The following is a 23,495-nucleotide window of genomic DNA, read 5'->3' as shown; positions in this document are numbered from 1 at the left end:
AGAAACAAACAGGGAATTTTTTTTGTGGTATGGAGGAAGACCCATTTTAAAATAAAAATTCTATGGAAGAAGTATAAATCAGTAGCACAGTAACAACTACTGTCCTGGAGTTAAACACCCCCTCAACTACTGGCACCTATTATGCCAAGCATAATTTAAGGAACAGTGTATCCTCTAAATGGAAAATACAGAGACCCTAGAAAAATTAAGTTAGCAATAGACCAGCTCTAAACCACCTCTACATTGGCTGTCTTGATCTGCTCACACAAAAAAAAAAAACTTTTTTTTTTTTTTCTCCTTATCTGTTAACAGAATGACTGTTCAGGATCATTTCTGACCGGGAGAGGTATGTCTATGAACTTCAGCATGGTATGGCTGGAAAACCTCACTCAGCAAATGAATGCACTGAGATTTTTTTTTTTTCCTCAGAAACATAAAAGTTTAAGCCTATAGCTTCTGAAACACTTGGGCCTTTAGTCTCAAGTTTTATTCCCATCCAGACTCACGCTGTCTCTGTGTGAAAAACGTCTATTTTATGATTGGCTTTTTGCAAATATTAAAATGAATATTACATGTGTTATGTTAGAAAGTTATGCTGTATTCATTTTCTTAAGTAGTGTGTTAAATATACTTTGAGGTTATAACATAATGTTAAAATAGAAACTATGTATGTGGGATATTTTTTTTAAAGAAAGGAATGAGGTACTCGCACCGAGATAGCAGCCACAGGACACCTAAATCTTTCAGAGGAAAAGAATTTATTGCTCCATTATCAGAAGAAACGAACTCCTTCCCACCCTGCCCAGCCCTGAAGACGCCGTCAGGATTAAGAGGAAGAAGCTGACACTGACCAGACTGAATCCTGTATTTGAATGGAATTTATGCATCATATATGAGATGTATGAATATGCAACAGGCTATTGTTTTTAAGGGTTAATCCTCTGTTAACGTGTGTCCTCTTTCGGGCTTATTTTGTCCAGAAAGAGGTACCTGGACTGTCCGTAACTCTTTGTTTTTATTGTCTTGTATTGTCCTAATCCCAATTGTTCAAATTTTCATTACTCTGATTATATCACTATTTTTATAACCATTTTATTTCTTATTAAACTGTAAGAAATGCATGTATTTTATGACTGGCTTTTCGCAAATATTAAAATGAATATTATATGTGTTGTGCTAGCAAGTAATGCTGTATTAATTCTCTTAAGTACTGTATAGTTTTAGGTTATAAAAAATGGTCAAAATAGAAACTATGCTATATAAGATGCTTTGTTTCAAAGAAAGGATTTGCAGCAAGATAACAGCCACAGGACACCTACATCTTTCAGAAGAGAAGAATTTATTGCTTTCCTATCAGAAGAAACAAACTGCTTCCCGCCTCGAAGGCGCCACGGGTGTTAGAAAGGAGAAGTTGACACTGACCAGACAAAAATCCTATGTTTGAATAAGAATTTATGCATCATGTATGAAGTGTATGAATATGCAACAAGCTATTGCTCTTAAAGATTACTCCTTTTCTTGGAGAGGTGTCCTTTTTCCCGGGCCCGTGCTGCCTGGAAAAAGGTACCCGGACGTCCGTAACTCTTTGTCTTTATTGTCTCATATTGTCTTAAATCCTGATTGTCCAAATTATTGTTACTCTGATTGTATACTATTTTTATAACCATTTTTATTACTATTAAACTTTTAAAATTTTGAAAACAAGTGATTGGCGTTTTTCACATAAACTTTTAAAATTCTAAAACCCAATGACTGGCGTTTTTCACACTGGAAAAGCTGAGCCATTTCTGCGAACAGCGCAGGTGAGCACCTGTGGGCACACGCTTCATCCCAGTCAGGGATTAGATCCCCCGTATAAAACCGTACACGTATACACAGGGCTTGCATGTGGGTCAGGGCAGCGCCAGACCCAAACACAGGCTGGGCAGAGAAAGGATTGAGAGCAGCTCTGAGGAGAAGGACTTGGGAGTGCTGATTTGCATGAAGTTTAACACGACCCGGCAATGTGCCCTCACAGCCCAGAAAGCGAACCCTGTCCTGGGCTGCATGCATGGCAGGGGCGTTGGAATCAGATGATCTGGAAGGTCCTTTCCAACCCAGCCCATCCTATGGCTCTATGGCATGTGTAGGTACATACAAACCTACATGTGTATATTTATCGGCTCTAAATACGCGTATACAGTCACAGCACGGACTGCGCGCAGCCGCCGGCGGGGCGGGGCCGCATGTCCCTCGCAGGCCGCCGTCGCGCTCACGTGAGCGGCGTCACATGACGGCGGCAGCGGCGGGGCCGGCGGGTGCGCGCTCTGCCCGGGCTGCGCAGGGCCGCCCGCGCCCTCCTCTCGCTCCTCTTCTTCCTCCCTCCCTCATTCCCTCCCCGCTTCCTTCCCTCCGGCCCCGCACGGCCTCCGCCGCCGGCACGCCCCTGCGGTGAGTGGGAGCTGCCCCGGGCCCTGGCGCGGTGGGTGCCGGGGTCGGGCCGTTCCGCCTCACGGGCTCTGGCGGGCCCGGCGGGTGCGGAGGGCTCCGCGGGGCTCCGCGGCTGCCGCCGGGGTCCGGGCTCTGCCGGGCCCCACGGTGAGCCGTGCTGGTGAGCTGTGCAGGACCGTGCCGGCTCTGTCCCAGGCGCTGCTTCTGCGGCTTAACTGCAGCTCCGAAACTGCTGGTACCGACCCGGCCCGCGGGCAGTGTTCGAGTGGCTCTGGGTGGGTCAGAGGGCCTGGAAACCTTCCGTGGTCACTGAAGGACAGAGCGGTGCCGCCTGTGTGCGTGTCTGCTCACAGAAGTGGTTTCAAAGGAAGGGCATTTGTCCTCCTCTGTTTGCCCAGGATAGTTCCTAATTTTTTTGGTTTCTTTTGATAAAACTGTATTTTCATTCAGACGTAAAGGCAGGGTGTGCTTGTGAGGGACAGGCCAAAATGTGCCAGTTTGCTCTGGCTTGGTCTGTAAAGGGGGCCAGAACAGTCCAGAAACAGGCTGTGTGGAGAGGCTGGGTACAGTTCAGTCTGTAAGGAATTCCAGCTCTAGCTGGATCTGGTGTGTCTGCCAACACAGTTCTTGTTTTGGCATCAAAGTTAGGTGGAGATTTAAACCATAAAGGAAGGGGAAAGAAGTGGTGAAGGTCACTATCTGGTAATGTGCTATGTCTTGATAAAGAGCTTCTGTTCGTATTTATTTTTCAGTTTGCTTTCTGTACACTAATGATCTTGATTTTCTTGCTAAGTCTGTGTAGTATGGCTTTAATTTATATATTTATGGGTTTTTTTCCTCTCTGAAGACGTAGTTTGCGAGTTTCTAATGTCTGAATACTCTTAGACCTGAAGTAAATCGGTCCTAATGTGTGGGGGTGGGGAGGACATGCACTGAATTTTAACCATGGAAAGAAGATTTGGAAAGAAGACAGGTTCTCTTATCTGGTTTGGGTTTGCTTTCATACTTGCAGAAGAGCCACCTTAATTCAAGTAACTTGATTTCATTGTTCAAGGATCACAAGTCTGGGGGTTTTTTAGTAGTGGTCTGTGTCTTTTATTTTAGTAAACTTTTGATTGGCTACAGTTGAGTGTAGGTATGGCTTATTTTTGTTTGTTTCTGATAAGCCATGTTTTAAGTACTTTATGAAGCTTAGATTTTTTTCAGAAACTAACTAGTACAGTGTTAAGGAATGGGGCACCTGGAAACAGATTTTTCATTTCTTTAAAATATTGGACAAATGCTCTGCTGTTTATGAGAGGTCTCAAATCTGGTTTGCATTTCTAGGCACACTTTAATTATCAGTCAAGATGGATATCCGAGGTGCTGTAGATGCTGCTGTCCCAACAAACATCATTGCTGCCAAAGCTGCTGAAGTTCGGGCAAACAAAGTAAACTGGCAGTCATATCTCCAGTGAGTAAAACATTTCCATTCTTTTCCCCCTTTAACTGTTAGACTTTTTGATATTTTAGGCTCCAGTGGAGCATTATGTTGCAGTGAAGAATGTTCTGTCTGCATGGACGTAGTTGGAAAAAGTCTACGTTAAATGGAAGTGGCTGTGGAAAATTTTCTTATGACTTACTACCAGAAGGGGAACTCTACTTTCAACTGAATGTTGTAATAGCAAATGGTATAGGTTTGCACAGATGTTTGGTAAAACTGTTTTTTTTCCCTGATAATTCAAACAACAGTCTCAATTTCAGCCTTATTGGGTGACTGCTGAATTAAGAAGTGTTTACAGTAATAACTGTGTTAAGTGTAAGTATGGTATGTCTATTGCTGAAGTGCTTTTTGTGGGAATGCAAATTGTACTAGCAAAGCTAGAGTGGTCGTCCAGGAAAAGAAGCTGTACCTTAAGTAAAGGAACATTAATTCTGGAGGACAACTTAAGCAAGTAAATTGGGGAGTAGACTGAAACAAATACTTCAGTCTGGGGAGAGCTGTGCTGCTGTTCCAGGCAAGCTCAGAGTTTCCTTTTGCATGGATGTGATGGCACCAGGAGAAGCAAGAGGAGTATTGTCCTGAGAGGATGTAGAGACAAGCTGAGGAAAAGTTTTATGGATGAGGTAGGAAATGGGGAGAAGAAACAGACTTTCACTAGTCCTCTGTACTCTGAAGGGAAATGAAACATTCTTGCAGCCTGTTCCTTGTGACAGGTAGGTATGAGAAATATTTATACAAAGTGTAAATTACTGTTTATAATAGCAAATTGCTTTATAGTTAATTACTTCGTAACTAAAGTGGAAGAAATCTTCATGATTGTAGAGATACATACCATACTGATGATGCTTTCTGATTATCAACATTATACCACTTTAAAAAATAGGGTTTTTTTTTCAGATTGCTGTGGTATATGTAAATATGTCATATTTGCAATAACCTTGCAAAACTGTACTCATGTAAGCTGAGAAATGCTAACCCAGTGGAATCTTACTAATGACTACCTGCTTTGCTCTGTCCTGTGTATTTCAGACTTGCTTATGCCATTCATGGAATTGTATTATTCTTTTCTATGTGATTGTATATCTACATGATAGATGTGCATAAAGGAACTGATCTTCTGAGAACTTTTTTTTTGCTAGGCTATTCTTAAGATGGATCAGTTCCTGGTTGAGTGTGGTACTCAGTGGCTTTGCAGGCAAAAGAGAAAGGTTGGGGTGGTAACCTGGCAGTGGCAGCTCCCAAGCACTTCTTAAACAATCTAAGTGGCTTTTGCTGTTACTGTGTACCCTTTTATCTGTCTGATAGGAAGTGTGTCCCAAGGACACCTGGACAGCTGTTCCTGTGCTGTCCTAGTGGCAGTGAACAGCTCATTTGCAGTTACTTGGGGTGAAAGTGGGAGTACAGTTGTTCACTGTTCATGGAAATGAACAAGATCCTTTCACTGCTTCTCTGGTGTTTCTATAGGGCTGGTGAGAAAAATTGGTTACTTTTGTTGGTATAGGAGATGGTTCTATTTGACAAGGAGTTGAATTTGTGTAGTATTATTTGTTTGGCTATGTGCTCTGCTGTTAGTAATTTTAATTTATTCTTGGAATTCTCTTTCTCTGGTGCAGTTTGTGAAGTGGGGAGTTTAGTTTGTGAATCTGGCAGCAAATTTTTATATAACTTCTTTTGACCAGTGGGCAGGGTTCCTTTTTGGATTTTACCTGTAGAATTTGACTTGGTTTTGTTCTGGAATCTATGAAGGAAGAATAAACTAGTTATTTCCTCTCTTGGAATTAGCTAGGTTTTGGAGGCTATTGTAGTGCATCTGGCTATTGTTTATGATCCTATGAGAGGATGAGTGAGACTTTTTGATGCTTGGTGTCCTTTGTGTGTCAATAACAGTGTGTCCTCTTTATTATTGCTCTGAAATAAATGTAATATTTGTGTCTTGTATCTACTGAGAAACAAAGCCTGGCTGTCTGGCTAAGTTGGCTTCAAGGATTGACTTAAATGGTGCCAGAGGGATTGTGGAGCTTCTTGAAGATAACTTCTTTTTTGGCTGAGGAGTTTCCTTATAATGACTTATTGAAAAACATCAGCAGAACCTTTGGTGCTTCCAAAGGAAATAAACTCATATCTTGATTTGGACATGTCCTTTTTTACAATAGACAGGTTTGGATGTGATGGTGTCTTTGAGGCTGAGCTTTAAGGGATTTCTTGGAAAGTCAGTTAGTGCAGTTATATTGATTCATTTCTGGAATGAAGTACATTATTAAATGATTAGAAAGTACTTTCTTTGGTGCAGCTGTTAGAGGCAGGTCAGAGTGGTTTGTTTTGGTCTGGTTTGTGGAGAAGGAAAATGGGGTGCTTGAGAACTGACAGTTCTCTTTCTTTTGAGCTCCTTGTTCTGATTGTGCACTTACTGTGGTAAATTTGCATATAAGTATATATGAAGGAATTACTTCAGCTCATCAGATGTTTTTAAATTAAAGGAAATATTTTTGTTTTCCCCAAGTTAACACATCAGCTCAGGTGTGACATGACTTTTGCTTCTTAAGCTAGAGGCAGTAGTTGTGTAATTGTAGAAACTGTAGATAGTACTTAGATAGTTGAAGTCAAAGAATTTCACAAGAAATTCTGATGAGGTGTTTTTCCTCCTCTGCCTGTGGCAGTTGTGTGTGTATAAAGGTGCTTTGAAGATTGCATCACTTGCAACAGCACTGGGCTTAGGGTCACACAGAAGGGCATTCTGAAGTTCTTTTTTCCTCTCTCTGTTCTTCAGTGCAAAAGTAAAATGGCTTACTTGAAGCTGGTCAGACTTCAGTAGCCTGACTTTACAGAGTCAGTTCAAGCTAAAGATTAACTGACATAGTGTTTATTCCATCTCTGAAGGTTGTAACTATAAACTAAATATCAAACTACACTAACACACAACTGCTGACTTTTGATGTTTTTTCTGTATACTTTAGATACGATAATTGTCTGTATTGCCAGCCTGCTTGTGTGTTCACTGCTCCTTACAAAACCAGGCTGTGGAAAAAGAGAATTTATTTTCTGGTGCTAAAATGTATCCTTTCTTTACGTTGGATTCCAGCTGAGGTCCGTGTAGGCGGGAGAAGAAAGTAACAAAGCTTGTGGCAGTGGAAGGTGATGTGTAGGTCTGCCTGTGGAAGCTTTAGTTCTGTATGGACTTTGCTGCCTTTGGATCTTGAGGCTGGTTGCAGTTCAGAGGTGTGGGTGCCCTCCTTGAGTTAAAAAGGCATTTGCTGTTTTGCTCTGTGTGGTTGCTTTCAGCATTTGCCTCAGAGTGTCAGAATGCCAGGGGAGGGTGTGTTGGCTTGCTTGAAGCAGGTTTGGGTTTGCTTTCATAGGATAGTAAATGAGTTCTGTGGAAAATTGAACTTGTTTCAGAGTTTAGCTTGCACCTTACTGCACTGTAGGTTTTCTAGACACACTGCATTTGATAGTACATTATATTTAATCAGATGAGTTACTTGATGGCTAATTTGTATGTAGCTTCCTGTGTGTTTTCGAATACTTCACATGCATGTTTGTGAATTCTGATGCTAAAATATCTGTTCTATTTTCCTGGGGGTGGAAGAACCTTCTAAAGCAGGTTAAATATCTCAGACTTTAAAAGTCAGTCTTGTCTTAGAGGGAACATAGGAGTTTCCTAATTTGTAGAATGTGGGGAGGTTTCTTCTGTTTTGTTTAGCGGTTTGTTTTTTTTTTTTCCTCAAATCTGGTTGAGTCTTGTAGAGTACATTCAGTCTGTTTTACTGTTTTAATTTTGTGGTGCTAAAACTGTTGAGCAATTGGATAAATTTAGTGTCTCTAGGTACATGCAAAGTACTGTAGATACTTGGATAAAAGAAATTATGCCTTGATATGATGGATTCATATAAGTTTCATATTTGCTGCATATATAGTCAATTTTTTAATATAAAAAACCCAAAACAAAGTAAAAACCAAACAAAAATACCCTAACCTTCAGAGTGTCTTTTGCTAAATCATCCAAACAAAAAAGTAAAAAAAAAAGGAACCAGAGTTGATGGAGGAAATGCACAATTGAAAGAAGGAATCACAAGATTCTGAGTCATATTGAGTGATCAGGTGGCTTTAAAAGTGGTGGTCTTGCAAATTCATGCTTTCTGAATCCTTGAGTTTCAGTTTTGTCTCCTCTAGCAAGTGCTCTCAAAGGCAGCTCTTGGTATCCCAGGAACAGAGGAGCAGAGCCTTGAAAGGTGCTTACAGGGCTCCTGTCCTAAACCTGATAGACTCAGACAGGAGGAAAAGAAAAAGGGGGAAATTCACATGTGGAGATAAAGAGACTTTAATGGAACAGAAAAAGAAGAGGAAAAAAATAAGAAAAAATAATAAAGGGTTCATACTAGATCTGCAACACAGAACTGTACCAGCTGCTGGGAAGAATATTATCTATTCCAGCTGAAACCAGGACACAGCTGAAGCTCAAAGTGACTTCTATCTTGGCAATAGACTGTAGACACATCCTGGAAAATAACAAGTTAAATGGCTGCTAGGAAGAGGGATGGAGGGAGGCTTTGGTTGCTTGTTTGCTAAAAGGTGCTGTGAAATTTCTGTTGCTTTGAAGAGGGGGTGAGGAAAATGTGTAATAGCATCATGGGACTCAGTATCAGCTGTCTCAGTCTGAGGCTGTTCTGCACTTTCTCATGATTTATGGTTGGTTTTTCTTAAACACCCCCCAGTTTAAGGTTTACTGTATAATCAGTCATTTCAGTTTTAAAATGAGATGAATGGAAATAGATGCATTTGAAATTACTAAAACTATTAATCAGATGTATGAGTTCATTGATAAAATATTAACAGCTTGTTTAAAAAGCTGTCAGATCCCTTGTAATGTTTTGTATGGGTTGGAAAATGTATTTTTGAATGGCACTAACAAAGCGATAAAGAATAAACTTTAATGTCTTTTTTTTTCCTTTAACAGCAATATCAATCCCCACATCTTTTTTTCTTTGTTTCCTGCGGCCTAATGTAGGATAAAAGCAAAAGCTTGAAAGCTTTTTTCCTTTGCAGCTGGCAGACCTCTTCTAATAGCTTGACTGTAAAGAAATATCTGTCTTCGTGGGCTGAGGCTTTCTCCAGCATTAAAGCTGAAAATTAAGGATTCGTCTTAGCTCATCTCTGAAGTGTTTTGTAAACGGCAATATTCTTATAAACAAGCAGCTTATCTGGTTACTTTTGTATCAGTATGATCCATGAGTCCATTGTAAGGGGACTCAAGGCTTGGTGAGCATTATTTGGAACAAAAGAGGCTTCTAGTTATGGATCTTTAAATTCAGTATTTGTGGCAGATGAATTATCCACCTCTTTCTATAACTATTTAAATCCACCCTTAATAGGCAAGAAAGAACGTAGGTCAGTCTAAAAGGCGTGGTAGCAGCATGGTCATCACCGGCCATTCGCATATGATTCATCTATAATTCAAGTTTTTGCAGAAGTTGGTCAAGGGTTACCCTACCACTGGCTTTAGGATCTTCCCTCTAGTAAATCTTGATTGTCTTTCTTCAGTGCATATGAGGATATCTGTAACAAAGCAGCTGGAATATAGGAGTAGCACACACGGCGCTGGACTACTTATGTTCTTTGCTTGAATAGTGAATAGATAAAAGATGGCTCTGTGATGAGGCCATACTCAAGACAATCATTTAAGTGAGAGGAAAAAAAAGAACACATTGTAGGTCTTACTTTTCTGTTTCAAGAATCCAGGTAAGCCAGTTGGGTAAAAAAAACGTGAACACTTCCTGCAAAGTTTGCAATGATTTTAGTGTAATCTCTAGTCATGGAACATCTGAAAACTGACCTTGACTATGGAAAAGATGGGTGAAGAGTCCATGCTACATAGCTTTGCAAAGTGGAAGAGGCGTTTCATTCAGTGGAAATATTAAGAGGAGATGAGTCTTGGAAATAACTGAAGCAGGAGTGTCTAATGCTTTCATCCCCTGTGACTGTGCATGATTCTTCTTTCCTGAAGCCCTCTTGGTATTGCCTAGTAAAGGTAGTCACCTATTAAAATCTTGGATATTTTCAGGACTACTTGATTTAAAATTACTTTTCTTACCTGAAGAGTACCTGACTCTGCTATTTTGACAAGTTTTTTTATTTCTTGTGGTGTGAAGTTTTGTATTATAAAAAACCCCAGTAGTGTTCTGCAAGTCTGTCTGACTCTTCAGCTGAGTCTACAGCTTTCTGAAATAGCACTGATGATGGCAGTAACCGCTTGAATATTAAGTTGCAGAGAAGATTAAGTAGACATCTGTTATCTTATAGGTGTCCACAACAGTTCACTATATCAGGCCCCCTTGCTATGTGTTTAGAGGAACTTGCGTGCATATCAGTTTTTAAACTCAAGATGGGATTAGTGAAAGCTAAAAATAAATTTGGAACCATGATCTCTGTTCTTCTTACAGTTTTCTTCAGTGCTTACAGCAAACTTAAAGTGAGAAATAATTTTGTTTTTCAGCACTTCTTTCTTGGTTGGATTAGACTGTTACTCATGTTATGTATTATGATTTTGATATAACATGCTAGCTGTGTGTAATTCAGTTCTTATCACTGACTTTGCATTCAGGCCCTGGAAGTTTAAAAATTATTTGGAGAATGCTGTTCAGAGGCGATGCATAGGGAAGACTTTTGAGAGATTATTCCATTATAAGTTTTTAATTTTTTTACATGAGACCCTTTGCAGGAAGGAGCCCATTACATTGTTGTGGGCTACAGCATTGCTAAAGTGATATGGTTGATACTGTATCTCCTCTACTCTGCCCTCACAAGACCCTGCCTGAAATGCTGCATCCAGCTCTGGGGTCCTCCGCACAACAAAGATATGTACCTGTTGGAGCAGGACCACCAAGATGGTCAGAAGGCTGGAACACATCTCCTGCAAGAACAGGCTGAGAGAGTTAGAGTTGTTTAGCCTGGAGAAGAGAAGATTTTGGAGAGACCTTCCAGTACCTCAACAGGGCTTATGAAAAGGAGGGAGAGAGACTTTTTGTAGAGGCATATAGTGACAGAACAATGGGCAATGGTTTTAAACTGAAACAGGGAAGGTTTAGATTAGATGTAAGAAGAAATTCTTAACTGTAAGGTTGGTGAGGCAGTGGAACAGGTTGCCCAGAGGCTGGATTGGGCTCTTCAAAGTTGCTTCCAAACCAAACCATTTTATGATTCTGTGATAGCTCAAGATGAAGGAAACAAAGTTGACATTGGCAGGTCACTAGGTGTCCATCAAGACAGGACACACTTGCTCCATCAAAAGAACAGGGGAAAAAACATGACAAAAAGCTCTGGGGCTGAAGTGTGAGGACAGAGATCACTGACCACTTACTGTCATGGGCAAAACAGGCTCTACTTGGTGAAATTAAATTAGTTTATTGCTAATTAAATGGAGTAGGTTAATGAAAAATAGGAAAAAAAATCTAAGAACCACCTCCTACCCCCTCCCTTCTTCTCAGGCTTCAGCTTGTCTGCCTCCTTGCTTTGAGTGATGTAGGCAAGTGGGGTATGGAAGCTGTGGCCATTTTATAATACTCAATCTCTGCTGCTCCTTCCTTCTTACACTCTTCCCCTGCTCCATCCTGAGGAGTCCTACTCATGGGTTATGGTCATTCACTTATCCAGCATGGATCCTTTTTGCACATTCGAGTCTTCCAGGGATGTATTGCTCCAGGCCCTTGAGGTCACAATCCTGCAAGAAAACCTGCATGGACTGCAGTTTCCTGTAAGGCACATCTGCCTGCTCCAGCATGGGTGTCCCCCATGGACTGCAGGTGGATCTCTGCTCCACCTCGGACCCCCATGGACTGCAGGTGGATCTCTGCTCCACCTCGGACCCCCATGGGCTGCAGGTGGATCTCTGCTCCACCTCGGACCTCCATGGGCTGCAGGGGCACAGCTGCCTCATCATGGTCTCCACCACAGGCTGCAGGAGAATCTGTGCTCTGGCACATGGATCACCTCCTCTTCCTCCTTGTGCACTGGTCTGGCAGTCAGCAGAGTTGTTTCTTCCACATGTTTTAGGTCCTGTCTCATGGCTGCTGTTGCACAGCAGTTTTTACTCCTTAAATATGTTATCACAGAGGTGCTGCTGTCATTACTGAGTGGCTTGGGTTGGGTCAGTGGTGGGTCTGTCCTGGAGCTGGCTGGAACTGGCTCTGTCTGACACGGGGTCCACTTCTGGTGTCTCCTCATAGGAGTCACCCAAGCAGTCTCCTACTAACAGAGCCTTGCCATGTGAACCCAGTACAGTTATTTCCAACTTACTGTTCATGTTACTTACAGTTTAATGTTTTGTTTTTCAGAGGTCAGATGATTTCAGGCGAAGACTGTGAATTTATTCAGCGATTTGAACAGAAAAGAAACCCAGAAGAAAAACAGGAGTTGTTGCAGACAGAAGGCAATCAAGTAACTTTCTTTTAATGAAGTCTCTTTTGGGGAGGAAGGAAATATTCAAATCTACTCTTATTTTATTGTTGTTAACTGTATGCATACAGTTAAGATGTTCCAGAATAAGTATAAAGCTTGCTATCGTGATTCTTTTATTTTTCCTTAGATATGGGTTGGATGTTATTTCATTATTTTTAAAACCTACTAAATAATTGTTAAATATCATCTGCTTTTGACTCTGTTGTGGGACTAACTAGCTCAAGTCTTCCCTCATCCCAGTTTACTTAATCATGCACACTTGTACTTGAGTCACTTCTTTTTTTTGAGATTTTTTTCTTTATAGTTTATTGATGACAGCTGCTACCAGCAAGATTGCTGTTTAGTTAGCTAAGCAATTATAATTAGTTAGAGCATGAAGTCCATTGACTGCTAAGGTGGATCCGCTTGGACATGGGTGTCTTGTGTCATTTTAGGCATGGTAAGATATGAGACCTTTGCATTGGACAGAGCGGATTCAGGACTGAATTGCCCCTTTGCCTGTATGGAGACCAGGCAGGATGCCCAAAGACACTTCAATAATATTTGAATCAGTAGAATCTCAGCCTGAGGTTCTAGCACAGAATGTCAGACATCAAGAGGATTGGGAGAGGCAGGGAGGAAGGTGAAGAGTAGATGCTTTCAAAACACAAACATTTATGGCCATTTTTTCTACTTTAATTTCAGGCTGTTTGTTTTGGTTTTGTATTTCTCTTCTCTCCAAATTGTGGTGTGTTACTGTCATCTAATGGATCATAGTTTGCATAGTAACAAAAACATATGTGGTGTACTTTATATGTCACTACATAATTACAATGTAGCAGTTCAACATTCAGTTTTCTTTGTGGTTCAGCTGAATTTGGTGAAGGGGGAGGAGGAAGTGTAAAAAGTAATGTGTAACTATTTCAGCCTGTTGCTGAAGTTGTAACATTCTTCAAAGATGAACAAAGATTTTTCTACATACTTACTTTTCTTACTATATAGTAGTGAATAGGGGAGTTACCTGTCTTCCTCCCTCCATTCAATTTGCTGAAACTGTTTTTGTGCTCTTAGTTGCTGTTCTGTCAGTTTACTTGATCTCACTACCATTAAAAGAAGGTTGTCGGGGGAGGCTTTTCTAATCTGACTTGCAACCAAGTATGTTGGTGACTTTCACTAGCAAGTACTTATTTAATTTGAAAGCCATAAAACAATTTGTAAAGGGTAGTAACCAATGTGACAGAGAATTTTCTTTGTGAGATAATGTCAAATGTATTCATCTCCTACTGCAATTGAATAAGGTATTGGGATGCTCAATGCTTATGTAAGATTTAACTGTGAATTAATAAGATCCTGTTTTATATTATCAAAAGGAACAAAAACAATTGCTAATATTAATTTTAATGTCTCTTATTTTTCTAGTGTGCTAAAACATTTATAAACTTGATGACTCATATCTCTAAGGAACAGACTGTTCAGTACATTCTGACTATGGTTGATGATATGCTGCAAGTAGGTCAAAAATCTGTATTATTTTTAGTCTTTAAATGCATGCTTGAATGTTTCCTTAGTGTAATTCATGTATTTTCAGGTGTTTGTCATACTGTGTTAAAAATATTCTGTTAAATTTTCAGATCCTGTCTTCAGAGATTAAATGTTAGACCTAAAGTTATAATGGTAACTTAGCTTGTAATATGTTCAAATTCAGGAAATAAAACAAACTTTTATGCTTGTCTGTTGATTCTCAACTATGTTTAACTCAAAACTTGGTTGTTAAGGCTAGTGTTGCATAGTGGTTTCATTTTATGTGATAAAATTTTATTCTAAATACTTTTTATTTTTGATATATCGGCTTATGTTATGGTAGACTTGTCAGTGTTATATTAATGGTTAGATTTGGTGATCTTAAGGGTCTTTCCCAGCCTAAACAATGCTGAAGTTCTGTGACTTGTGACCTCAGCCCTTTCCTGTGGTATAGGCTGGATAGGAAGTTGTTGAAGCTTTTCCTTTGAAGGTGTTAATTTGGCTACCCTCAAGCAAGAAGATGTAGTTTCTGCAGCATAATGTTTCCTACATAAGTTAGGTTGTTTGGGACAATGTGTTCTGAAATTCTGCATGGTTTAATTATAAATGAGGAACTTTTAATTCAGTGTAACATACACGTCTTTGTAGCTGTGGACAACAGTGCCTTTTATGAGCAGGCTATTAAACTTGGTCTCAGACTGCTGAGCTGATTGGGATGACTCAAGAAGAGGCTTTACCCAATGAGATAATCCTGCTTTTATATTTCCTTGCTCTGAAGTTGGCTAAGAAAAGGCATTTGGAGTGATGTAACAAGATGGGTTAAGTTATGTGAGGTTTTTTCCTAGTATTCATATAAACTATTTGTGTTTGATAGTTTCTCTTCTCCTGTTTTATTCTCCTGTTTTATATATTTGATCCCAGGTTTCAGTGAAATGTGTTTAATGCTATTGGTTTAGGGTATTGCCCTAGGAGGTGAACCATGTGAGTTCTAGTTCCTGCTGTGAGTATTCAGTATTTCAACAGGCAAGTGGAAAAGCGTGAACCTCTCCACAGTTTGTATAACATGGGAACCATGATGTTCTTTCATGTGCTTGTTTGCACAATAGAGCCCTAAGTGAGTACCCTAACATCTGGGCTAATAGGATAATAGCTAGTGGTGGTGGCAGCAATTTACTTATCTGTAGCTTGGTCACTTTTTCTCATTAAGTTTTACTTTTTTTCAAGTGTGATGCAAATGTTGAGAAGCAGAGAAGACAAAAATGATCCTCAATGTCATTTTTTGATTAGGACGCTGGGTTGGGCCTCCTAACAAAACCCTTGTTTTGGTTTACCCATTGGATGATAAACTTCGGCTCAGTGTGTGAGAACTCTGTTTATTATGGCTGCTTTTGTGAGGAATGGGTCTTGCTTTCTGTGCATCAGTGGCCCGATAAGTCATCATTTCACTCGCCCTTTTTCAGAACTTGTGAGTGTTCATAGGTCTTGTTTTGCTAATGTGCTTTGGCATTAGCACATAGCCTGCAGCTACAGTAGATGACAGCTGATGATATCTCCTCTGCTGTGGAATTAATACCCCACAGGTAATGCTTTCACTGGCCCACTTTTGAACAGATGAAATAGTTCTAGGTAGTCACAGAAAGTAGTTTCGAGTAATCTCTCTTTTGCTCTATTGTTTCTGTCATAGGTGTATGTGTTTTCTTGACTTTATGATGTGGCTGCATTTTGGGCCTTACCCTGTCCCAGAAGTGGCATGTATGGAATTCTTGATGTTAAATGCAATGGCTTTAAATTATTCAGGCTTTATAGTGATAACAGAATAGAGATATTGGTGCACGCTACATATGTGCTTTTGTTTGGTATTGAATGCCTTTTTCACTTTAGAAATTCTGCTTCAGTATCTGAAAGGCTGTACTGACTTTTGCAATGCTGTGTGTGGTTGCATTATTCAGGGATTCAGGGATGCTGGCATAGAAGGCTTGTGTGGAGGCATCCACATGGCATTATCTCTGAGTTTCCTAACTTGTGAAAACTCCACTCTGCAAGGCTGAAACAGGACTTCTGTTTTGTTTTGATCATGTTCAGGGGTTGGAACATACAGCCAGTAGTGCCTTATGGCACATTTTCAAGGTGTAAGATTCTTGTCAGAAAGCAGCATATTGGCCAATAATGGTGTGAGTTTAGGGCAGGGTCTCTGCAGACTGCTTGGACACAGGAACCCACAGTATCATAGAATCATAGAATGGTTTGGGTTAGAAGGGTACCTTGAAGATATGATTCCCAGCCCCCTTGCTGTGGGTACAGATACCTTCAGCTAGACCAGGTTGCTCAAAACCCCATCCAACCTGTTCTTGAAGACCTCCAGGGATGGAGCATCCCCAGCTTCTCTGTGCAGCCTGTTCCAGTGCCTCACAATCTTTCCCTAATACCTAAACCTACTCCCAGTTTGAAGCATTCCCCCTTGTCCTGTCAGTACATGCTCATGTAAATAGTCTTGCCCCATTTTTCTTGTGATGGATATGAAATCTCCAGTCTTTGCCTGACTTGTCTTAATTCAGTATATTCAAAGATTTTAAGCAAGAAATCATTCAAGGACATGGCCTGTCATGGTGCCATTGACTCCAAGTAAAATTTGCCTTGAGAAAGTATGTTTGCTGCAGTTTCATGAGATGAACAAATAATATTTGCAGCTGCTTTTGACAGCTGGAAGTTTTAAAAACTATCGCAGATAGCAGAATTCAGCTTTTGTCTGATAATGACTGACTGTGGTGCTTCTATTATCTTTCTGTGCTTTGCTTGAGAAGTGGTAAAAATGATGTCAACTGTGTTTTGAGCTCATGAAAAGCTTACTTGGATGTCTAGGATTGTTCCAGCAGTTCTACTTACTGATTTGATGACCTTTGTAAGAAAGATTTATTTTGAACACTGGCAAACATGAAATCAGTGTTGTGTTTACTGGATAAGATTATCACCATTGTGCTTACTTCTGAAGGTGGAAAGTGTTAGCATATTGCCATCCTTGAGGAAACATTTCTTACTCTCTTCATCTGATAAATTCTTGAAACAATTTCTTTGGATTAGTGACCTCGTCATACTGCACAGTCTGTTACTTATGAAATCTTTAAGAACCTATACTCTAGCTGGTGCAGGTAGCAGTATCACCTGAACTTCATTATGCTTCTTCAGAATTGACAGCTGCTAAAGTATTCAACTGTTGATGTGAGAGCTTCAGAATTTTCTTTTCATCAGTGTAGTCAGTAGCTTCCTAGGAAGGTGCAACATTACGTATCTCAGGGCCATGGGGAGTTTTCCACGCCTTTCCTTCTGTCTTGATCCTGCACCTTAATAGCAAACTAGACAAGTCTTGTGACTGACAGCATATTGAAATTATTTCAGCATTTCTGCTTCCAGACTTGCCTGTCTCCTCCTTAATTATGTTGTAAACTGAACTCATTGATCTGGTTAAGTTTTGATCTTTCTTAGCTAGACTGTTTAGCACATTCAGATGCTAACAGTAATTTATGTGATCGAACTGCCATTTCTCATCAAGCAAGTCCTCACAGAGTGAAAACTCTCCACCAAAGGCTCTGTGTCCCTGAGATCTTATTTTTGTTTATTTCCTAGTTTGTACAACAAATTTTGAGAACGTTTCTGGGTGCTTTTTTATGCATGCTATCTAGAGAGTGGATCACTGTCAAGGTTATAACTGGCAGATAACTGGTGGCATCTGAGCTTCCCCAGCCAGTGATCAGGGCAGCAATTTGCAGCCTGTGTGGTACAATACTGTTGTGGTTCAACTCCAGCTGGCAGCTGAGCACCACACAGCCACTCACTCACTCCTGCAGCAGGGGGATGGGGAAGAGAATCAGAAGAGTAAAAGTGAGAAAACTTGTTTTTTGGGGTAAGGACTGTTACTTTCAAGGAAGGGTTGGTTGAAGCTCTAAGGCTTAGTAAGATGCCACTGTTTGAATTATGGATACATTCAGGTCATCTTGTGCTTAATGGATCATATTCCAGCAAGGAGGCTTGCCTAGCTGGTTCTTCATCCCTAGTTAATAACAGGATGCAGAATTGATGGAGAAAAGCCTTTCTAGCTAGGGGAGTTTGAAAATTAAAATATCTGGATAGTGGAGTCTGAGATGAGACTCACTGTCCTTTTGTGAGTGTCTCATTTGCCTTCCTTGGTAGGAGTTGTGTGCTTGGTGGTAGTAGTTTGACCTCAGTGGGGAGACATCTCTTCGGAAGGAAAGCTTCCAATCCACCAGGAAGCCTGGCTGGAATGCATATGGAAATGCTTGAGGAAAAGCAAGCATTCAAATGTGAGATTTTTTTGGGACTGTCTATCTATATTCTAGGCTATTAGGAAACAGCAGAGCTTTTCTTTTTCCTTCATGATTGTATGGCCTGTTCTCTGGCCTGCTATAAAGAGAACTGTAATGGCTGCTTTGCATAGTGATTATTAGGGGAAATATTTAAATAAGCTGTCCCCAGTGCCCAGGCTCAGGTAGTTGTGGTCTCTATGGCTCAGGGTTGGAGACCTGGAGAACAGACTTCTGGTGGCAGTCCTCTTATAGATATGCAGGTTGCCTGAGATAAGTGCTGAATCAGCTGCAGCCTGATCTAGGAGAGAAGAGCTCATTTCCCATTGAGAGGAGTGGAAATGCTCCTTTACACCCCTAAGGTTCCACTTGTAGAAGCTGAACAACAGGCTCTTGTGTGGAAGTAGCAGTACATTGAAAACTTTGTGTGGACTTTAAACAAGCATAATTGGTTAGATGAAGAGTAGTGTAATTCTTAAAAAATGACAGCATTTGCCTTACTCCACTTGCATGTTCAGAAGAATATGTGGTTTGCTCAAGCAGGTGTTGCAGTACTGGGATACAGCTAAGGCTTCAAGGTTTGTTTTCTCCATCCCAAATCTCCAATCTTAGTGTTAGAGTGCTGAAATGAGCTGTATCCACAAGAAATTTTTCAGTCTAACTGAAAAATCACAAGCCAGGATACACTCTGATGATCTGTGCCAACATACCAAGGAGCAAATAGCTGCTTTATGTCAAGTGCTTTTACAAATCTGTCATCTTTTCCTCTCTCAATTTTTACAGGAAAATCATCAGCGTGTTTGCATCTTCTTTGATTATGCAAAACGTGGTAAAAACACTGCATGGTCCTATTTTCTGCCAATGTTGAATCGACAAGATCTCTTCACTGTGCATATGGTAAGTTTTAAATGAACCTGTCTCTGAAGATGGTAGAGAAAAATGCTGGTTCTCTTTTTCTTCAGGAGATTTTGGAATTTGAAACTAAACTTCTGCCTGGACTGGAAAGTTTTCTTCTTGCAGTCTAGATGAGTCATTCTTAATAAAACTTTCACCTAACCACATTTTAAAAAATAAAGTTGCATTGTTAATTGGCATTGGTTTATTTCTGGGAGATTAGGGCAGGTTTTAAAAATTCAGAAAAGCAGGGACTTTAGAACAATAAGTCCAGTAAAACATACCTGAAAATCTTTTATCATAACTGCCATTCAATGCTGTACAAATATTAGAGTTTAAATTCTCATCTTGTGCAAAGGAAATATCTTTACCTCGATGAACCTTATTTTGTCATATGCTCAGTTTATCAGCTGACTCACTGGAAGTGTAGAGTGAGAAACAGAAGTGCTTGATGTTGTTCAAGTGCTGCTCAGCAGCAGCTAAAACATTGACACATCACCAGCACTGTTTTGGACACCAGTCTAAACCACAGCATCATATGGACTGCTATAAAGAGAATTAAGTCCATCCCAACCAAACCCATTACAGCCATGTGCAGTGTATTGTTTCTGCTATGCTCTGACTACTGTTTGCTGCTTCTGTATATGGAGTGGCTTTTCTGGAATCTTAGTATTCTTCTGTTTTCAGTGGTGAGAACTGGATATTTCATCTCAGCAGATTTTTTTTTTTCTTATAGGCCAAAAATACATTTGTATTACTGTAATATCCTAGTGGAGACTACAGTTTCCAACAGTGAAACTTATAACTTGAGGAAGAGAAAACTGCACAGCTATGAATTTTTCTACATGGCATATGTTTGTGCTGGAATGATATGGTAGAGTCAAATCAGAGACTCAAACTAGAAACCCACTACCTGGTCTGCATTTAGGCTGTGGGGGTAGAACTGATGCAAGGATTCCAGGACACTGAGCAAGCCATGCTGTTTGCCCTGAGGTGTGGCCAGTGTAGCTGTGTTTGGGGCTGTACTGCAACTTGAACAGTGAGCTGGCTTGTTCTCAAGAAAAATGTCAGGCTTGATTTGTTCATTTATTTAATCTGGTTGACTGCATGGATGTGGATCAGTTTTCTTGATATAGCTGAGGAAGGAGGTGGCTGGGGTTTTTTATTGGCCAGTGCAGTTTGTTTTGTGATTTTTTTGGTGGTGGTGCTACTGAAGACCCATCCTACAAAACTGCAGTTTGAGCAGTCAGACAATGCTGTCTGCCCACATAGGCATAATTTTTAGACCTTTGCAGTGCAAACTATTTTAGTCTCCCTGGAATGATGTTTTTTAAACATATGGTATAGATATTTTGATGGTCAGCATTTCGCTACTCAGATTTCTGTTATTTAGATATTGTTTTCTTTAGGTACTGCAGAAATATACAAATAATTTAACAAGACACAGAATATTATGTGAAGTGAATCCACTTAAAGTGGATCCACTAAGTTTACTGCCTTATTATACCTTTTAGTACAGTGCATGTTTTTTTAAAGCACATGAATGTTTTCAAACCCAAATTTTAGGATTGTTGATTTTTGTTTGGTTTATTTTTCTCCTTACTATGCACACTGGAAGCTTTTTGATGCCACATCATTACATATGCTGAGGCAGATAAAAATATTCATCCTCTGTGTAGGCTCAAATTCCTCTAAGCATAAATGGTCTCTCATTCAGGGCCAGGTAGCAGTTTTAACTCAGAAGAATTGTTGAATAGAGAGCTAATATCTTGTGTTTTAAAGCTGGAGGGATTTTTTTAGGGTGACTTACTTGCATTAAGAAGGGGATCTGACACATTTTAATGTGGCAGTTATTGTTCCAGACTCATGCTTGTAATCCCTCTACAATTGGTGGTGGTGGTGGTGCTGCACATGTGAACGCAGTAATGTGGAAAGGTGGCTGGAATAGCGTCCTCACTGTATCATGGAACTATGTGCATGCAAATGAACCTCTGCTTCAGTAATTTCTTGGTTACACTGTCTCTTTATATCTAAACTGGCTCAAATGTTTTTGCAAATTAACTGCAGGCTGCAGTGTATTCAAATATAATGTGGAAAGTCTGATGTAGAAATATACTCTCATTTAAGTATTCTTAAAGCCATAGGCATAATAAAAATTCTTAACCTGACCACATTTTTACTCCCCAACTTCATTCTTCAATTGTACCTTCCATTTTACTTTTCTGCTGTTCTTTTTCTGGGTTTGAAACTTCTCCCTTCTTGAAAATGACTTCCTTCAGTTTAAGTACAAAAAACCTTCAATACCATGTTACCATTTGTGTTGGCACATACCACAGTTGCTTAAATCAAGCCTGCATGTGTTAGGCCACCAAGTGTCTTGCTTTTGATTGATTTCTGACTCTGGTGGTGTCTTACAGCAGTAGCCCATCGACAGCTTCCCTCCATCTCCTTCTGAGTTCTTTACTGGTGCCTTGTGAACTTCAACAGCTACAGGTATCTGATAACAGGCACAAAGAGTCCCCTACATAGAAAACAGGTAGATTTCTGTAAGGGGCTAACTTGTATATAAAACTGGTTTCCAAAGTTTACAGAACTTCTCTCCGAATTCTGAAATTGCTGTGTTTGAAAAATCGGTTTATTGCAATCTTTTTCAGGCAGCAAGAATTATTGCCAAACTGGCTGCTTGGGGGAGGGAGCTTATGGAAGGCAGTGACTTGAATTACTATTTCAACTGGATTAAAACTCAGCTTAGTTCACAGGTAAAAAAGCTGGTTTTGTTTAAACTTCATAGTAACTTTGGAAACTTTCTAAAGAATATGAATGTATAAATGTGTAAATGAGGTATATTTTTGGTTTTGTTTTTTTTAAATGATATTTTACTTCGTGATTTTTAAAGCTAAATGTTCTTTATTCAAGCACTTACTTTTTAACTTAGTATTTTAAGTATTTTACTCCGTCCTTGAAATGTAAATTAATAATAAATATTTTCACCTTTTCTATTGGTTACCACTGTCTTTTTTCTTCTGGATGCTGAGAAAATATGAGACAAGAGTTTGTTGTCTTGCCTATAAAATTTTGGTTATCAGAGCTTTTTGCTGGGAAGAAAAGTAACATGGCAGCAGAAATTGAATATCAAAACCTTTTTCCAGTTTACTGTAGTACAAAGCCTTTGCTTTTAGTCCTGTGGAACTGAATAAATTCCCAGTTACTTGGACAGTGTTTTTATAGTATTGGCTCCGTTTGAACCATTAATTTCTGGCTTGTCCTTCAAAGATGAATCATTCTCCTTTGCATTAATTTCTGGACATTGTCCCTTCAAAACACAGTGATTTGTCACTCATTCCTCTTAGTGCTGTAGTAGAAGTGGATTCTGGAGAGCCTAGAAACATTCAGTAGATTTATTAATGGTATATTTTTCATAGTTTTCTAAACTGGGCTTATTAAAAAAGATTTTTTTTTTCCTCTGGAAGGTGAATCTTAAAGTTGAAATTTCCTTCAGAAAGATGCAAGAGTACAGTTTGCAAATTCTAAGATAAATAAATGTCTTGAATAAATCCACACATTAATTAAAAATGTTGATGTACCAGATCATTTTCAAGCTTGTTTTCCTAGACATGAAGTGTGTGGGAAATAAGTACAATATATGATGGTAATATATTAAGCAAGAAAAATATAGAATAGATTCTAATTTTTTTTTATTACTAGAAAATTGGAGAATTGAAAGAAACTTGGTAACAGCTGTTCCTTAAGGATGAAGAACAACTCTGATTTTCAACTTTTTTTTTTTTCCTAGAAACTACGTGGTACAGGGGGTTCTGTGGATTCAGGAGCAGTCTCCACAAGTGATGTGAGTATATCTTTGAAATCTGTCAATCTGCTATTTTGGGCAGGTGATGTTCACTCCTCGGATTAAGGTGCAGATCTCTTCTGGTGCCAGTGATAAGAAGTACTTGGAATCAAAACTGTACAGTAGAGTGCCAGGTGATGGCGCCAAGAAACAAAAGTATTTTTAAGCACTTCATTTCACATAGAATATTGGCAGTGGAAGTGTATATTTTACAAGTTAGTTTGTCTTGTTAAAGCTGTTGATGTATCTAGGATTCTCCTTGTTAAAACTTGAAAAAATTATATAAAATTAATTTAATATTTAAACTGTTTTAAGTCCCTGACTTGGTAATCTTAGAGGTCTTTTCCAGCCCAAATGATTCTGTGATTCAGTACTGTCTGTTTACCACTGAGCTGTTGGACTTGTTGTAGAAACCTGAAACTGAGAAGCTTTTGGCTGTTGGGCTGTGCAGAACTCAGAAAAGGGCACATCAGATATTAAAGCTGATACTGCCCATAAACCGCTGTAGCATGAAATTGCAGGAGTGCTTTCAAAGCTGTAAGCTTTTCATATCTGAATAGCTTGAATTCAGAGG

The 23,495-nt window shown here is 39.7% G+C and overlaps 1 protein-coding gene across 2 annotated transcripts in view; it reads left to right on the top strand.

Annotated features, from left to right (window-relative positions):
* Window positions 1-2,269: 2,269 nt before the first annotated feature.
* Window positions 2,270-23,495, top strand: part of ATP6V1H (ATPase H+ transporting V1 subunit H) — a 47,706-nt gene continuing 26,480 nt past the window's right edge. The window contains exons 1-7 of one of the 2 annotated variants that reach the window (XM_030971672.1): window positions 2,270-2,430; window positions 3,757-3,883; window positions 12,241-12,343; window positions 13,763-13,852; window positions 18,964-19,077; window positions 21,729-21,833; window positions 22,868-22,921. In XM_030971672.1, coding sequence (XP_030827532.1) covers window positions 3,780-3,883; window positions 12,241-12,343; window positions 13,763-13,852; window positions 18,964-19,077; window positions 21,729-21,833; window positions 22,868-22,921 — 570 coding nt within the window. In that variant the 5' untranslated portion in view covers window positions 2,270-2,430; window positions 3,757-3,779. Of the gene's footprint in view, window positions 2,431-2,520; window positions 2,706-3,756; window positions 3,884-12,240; window positions 12,344-13,762; window positions 13,853-18,963; window positions 19,078-21,728; window positions 21,834-22,867; window positions 22,922-23,495 lie in introns of those variants that run through there. The other variant, XM_030971673.1, reaches the window with a different exon arrangement.

Source organism: Camarhynchus parvulus, chromosome 2 (genome assembly GCF_901933205.1).
Source record: "Camarhynchus parvulus chromosome 2, STF_HiC, whole genome shotgun sequence".
Classification (NCBI taxonomy): domain Eukaryota; kingdom Metazoa; phylum Chordata; class Aves; order Passeriformes; family Thraupidae; genus Camarhynchus; species Camarhynchus parvulus.
Note: the sequence above shows the minus strand (reverse complement) of the source record. Positions and strands in the feature narration are given on the sequence as shown.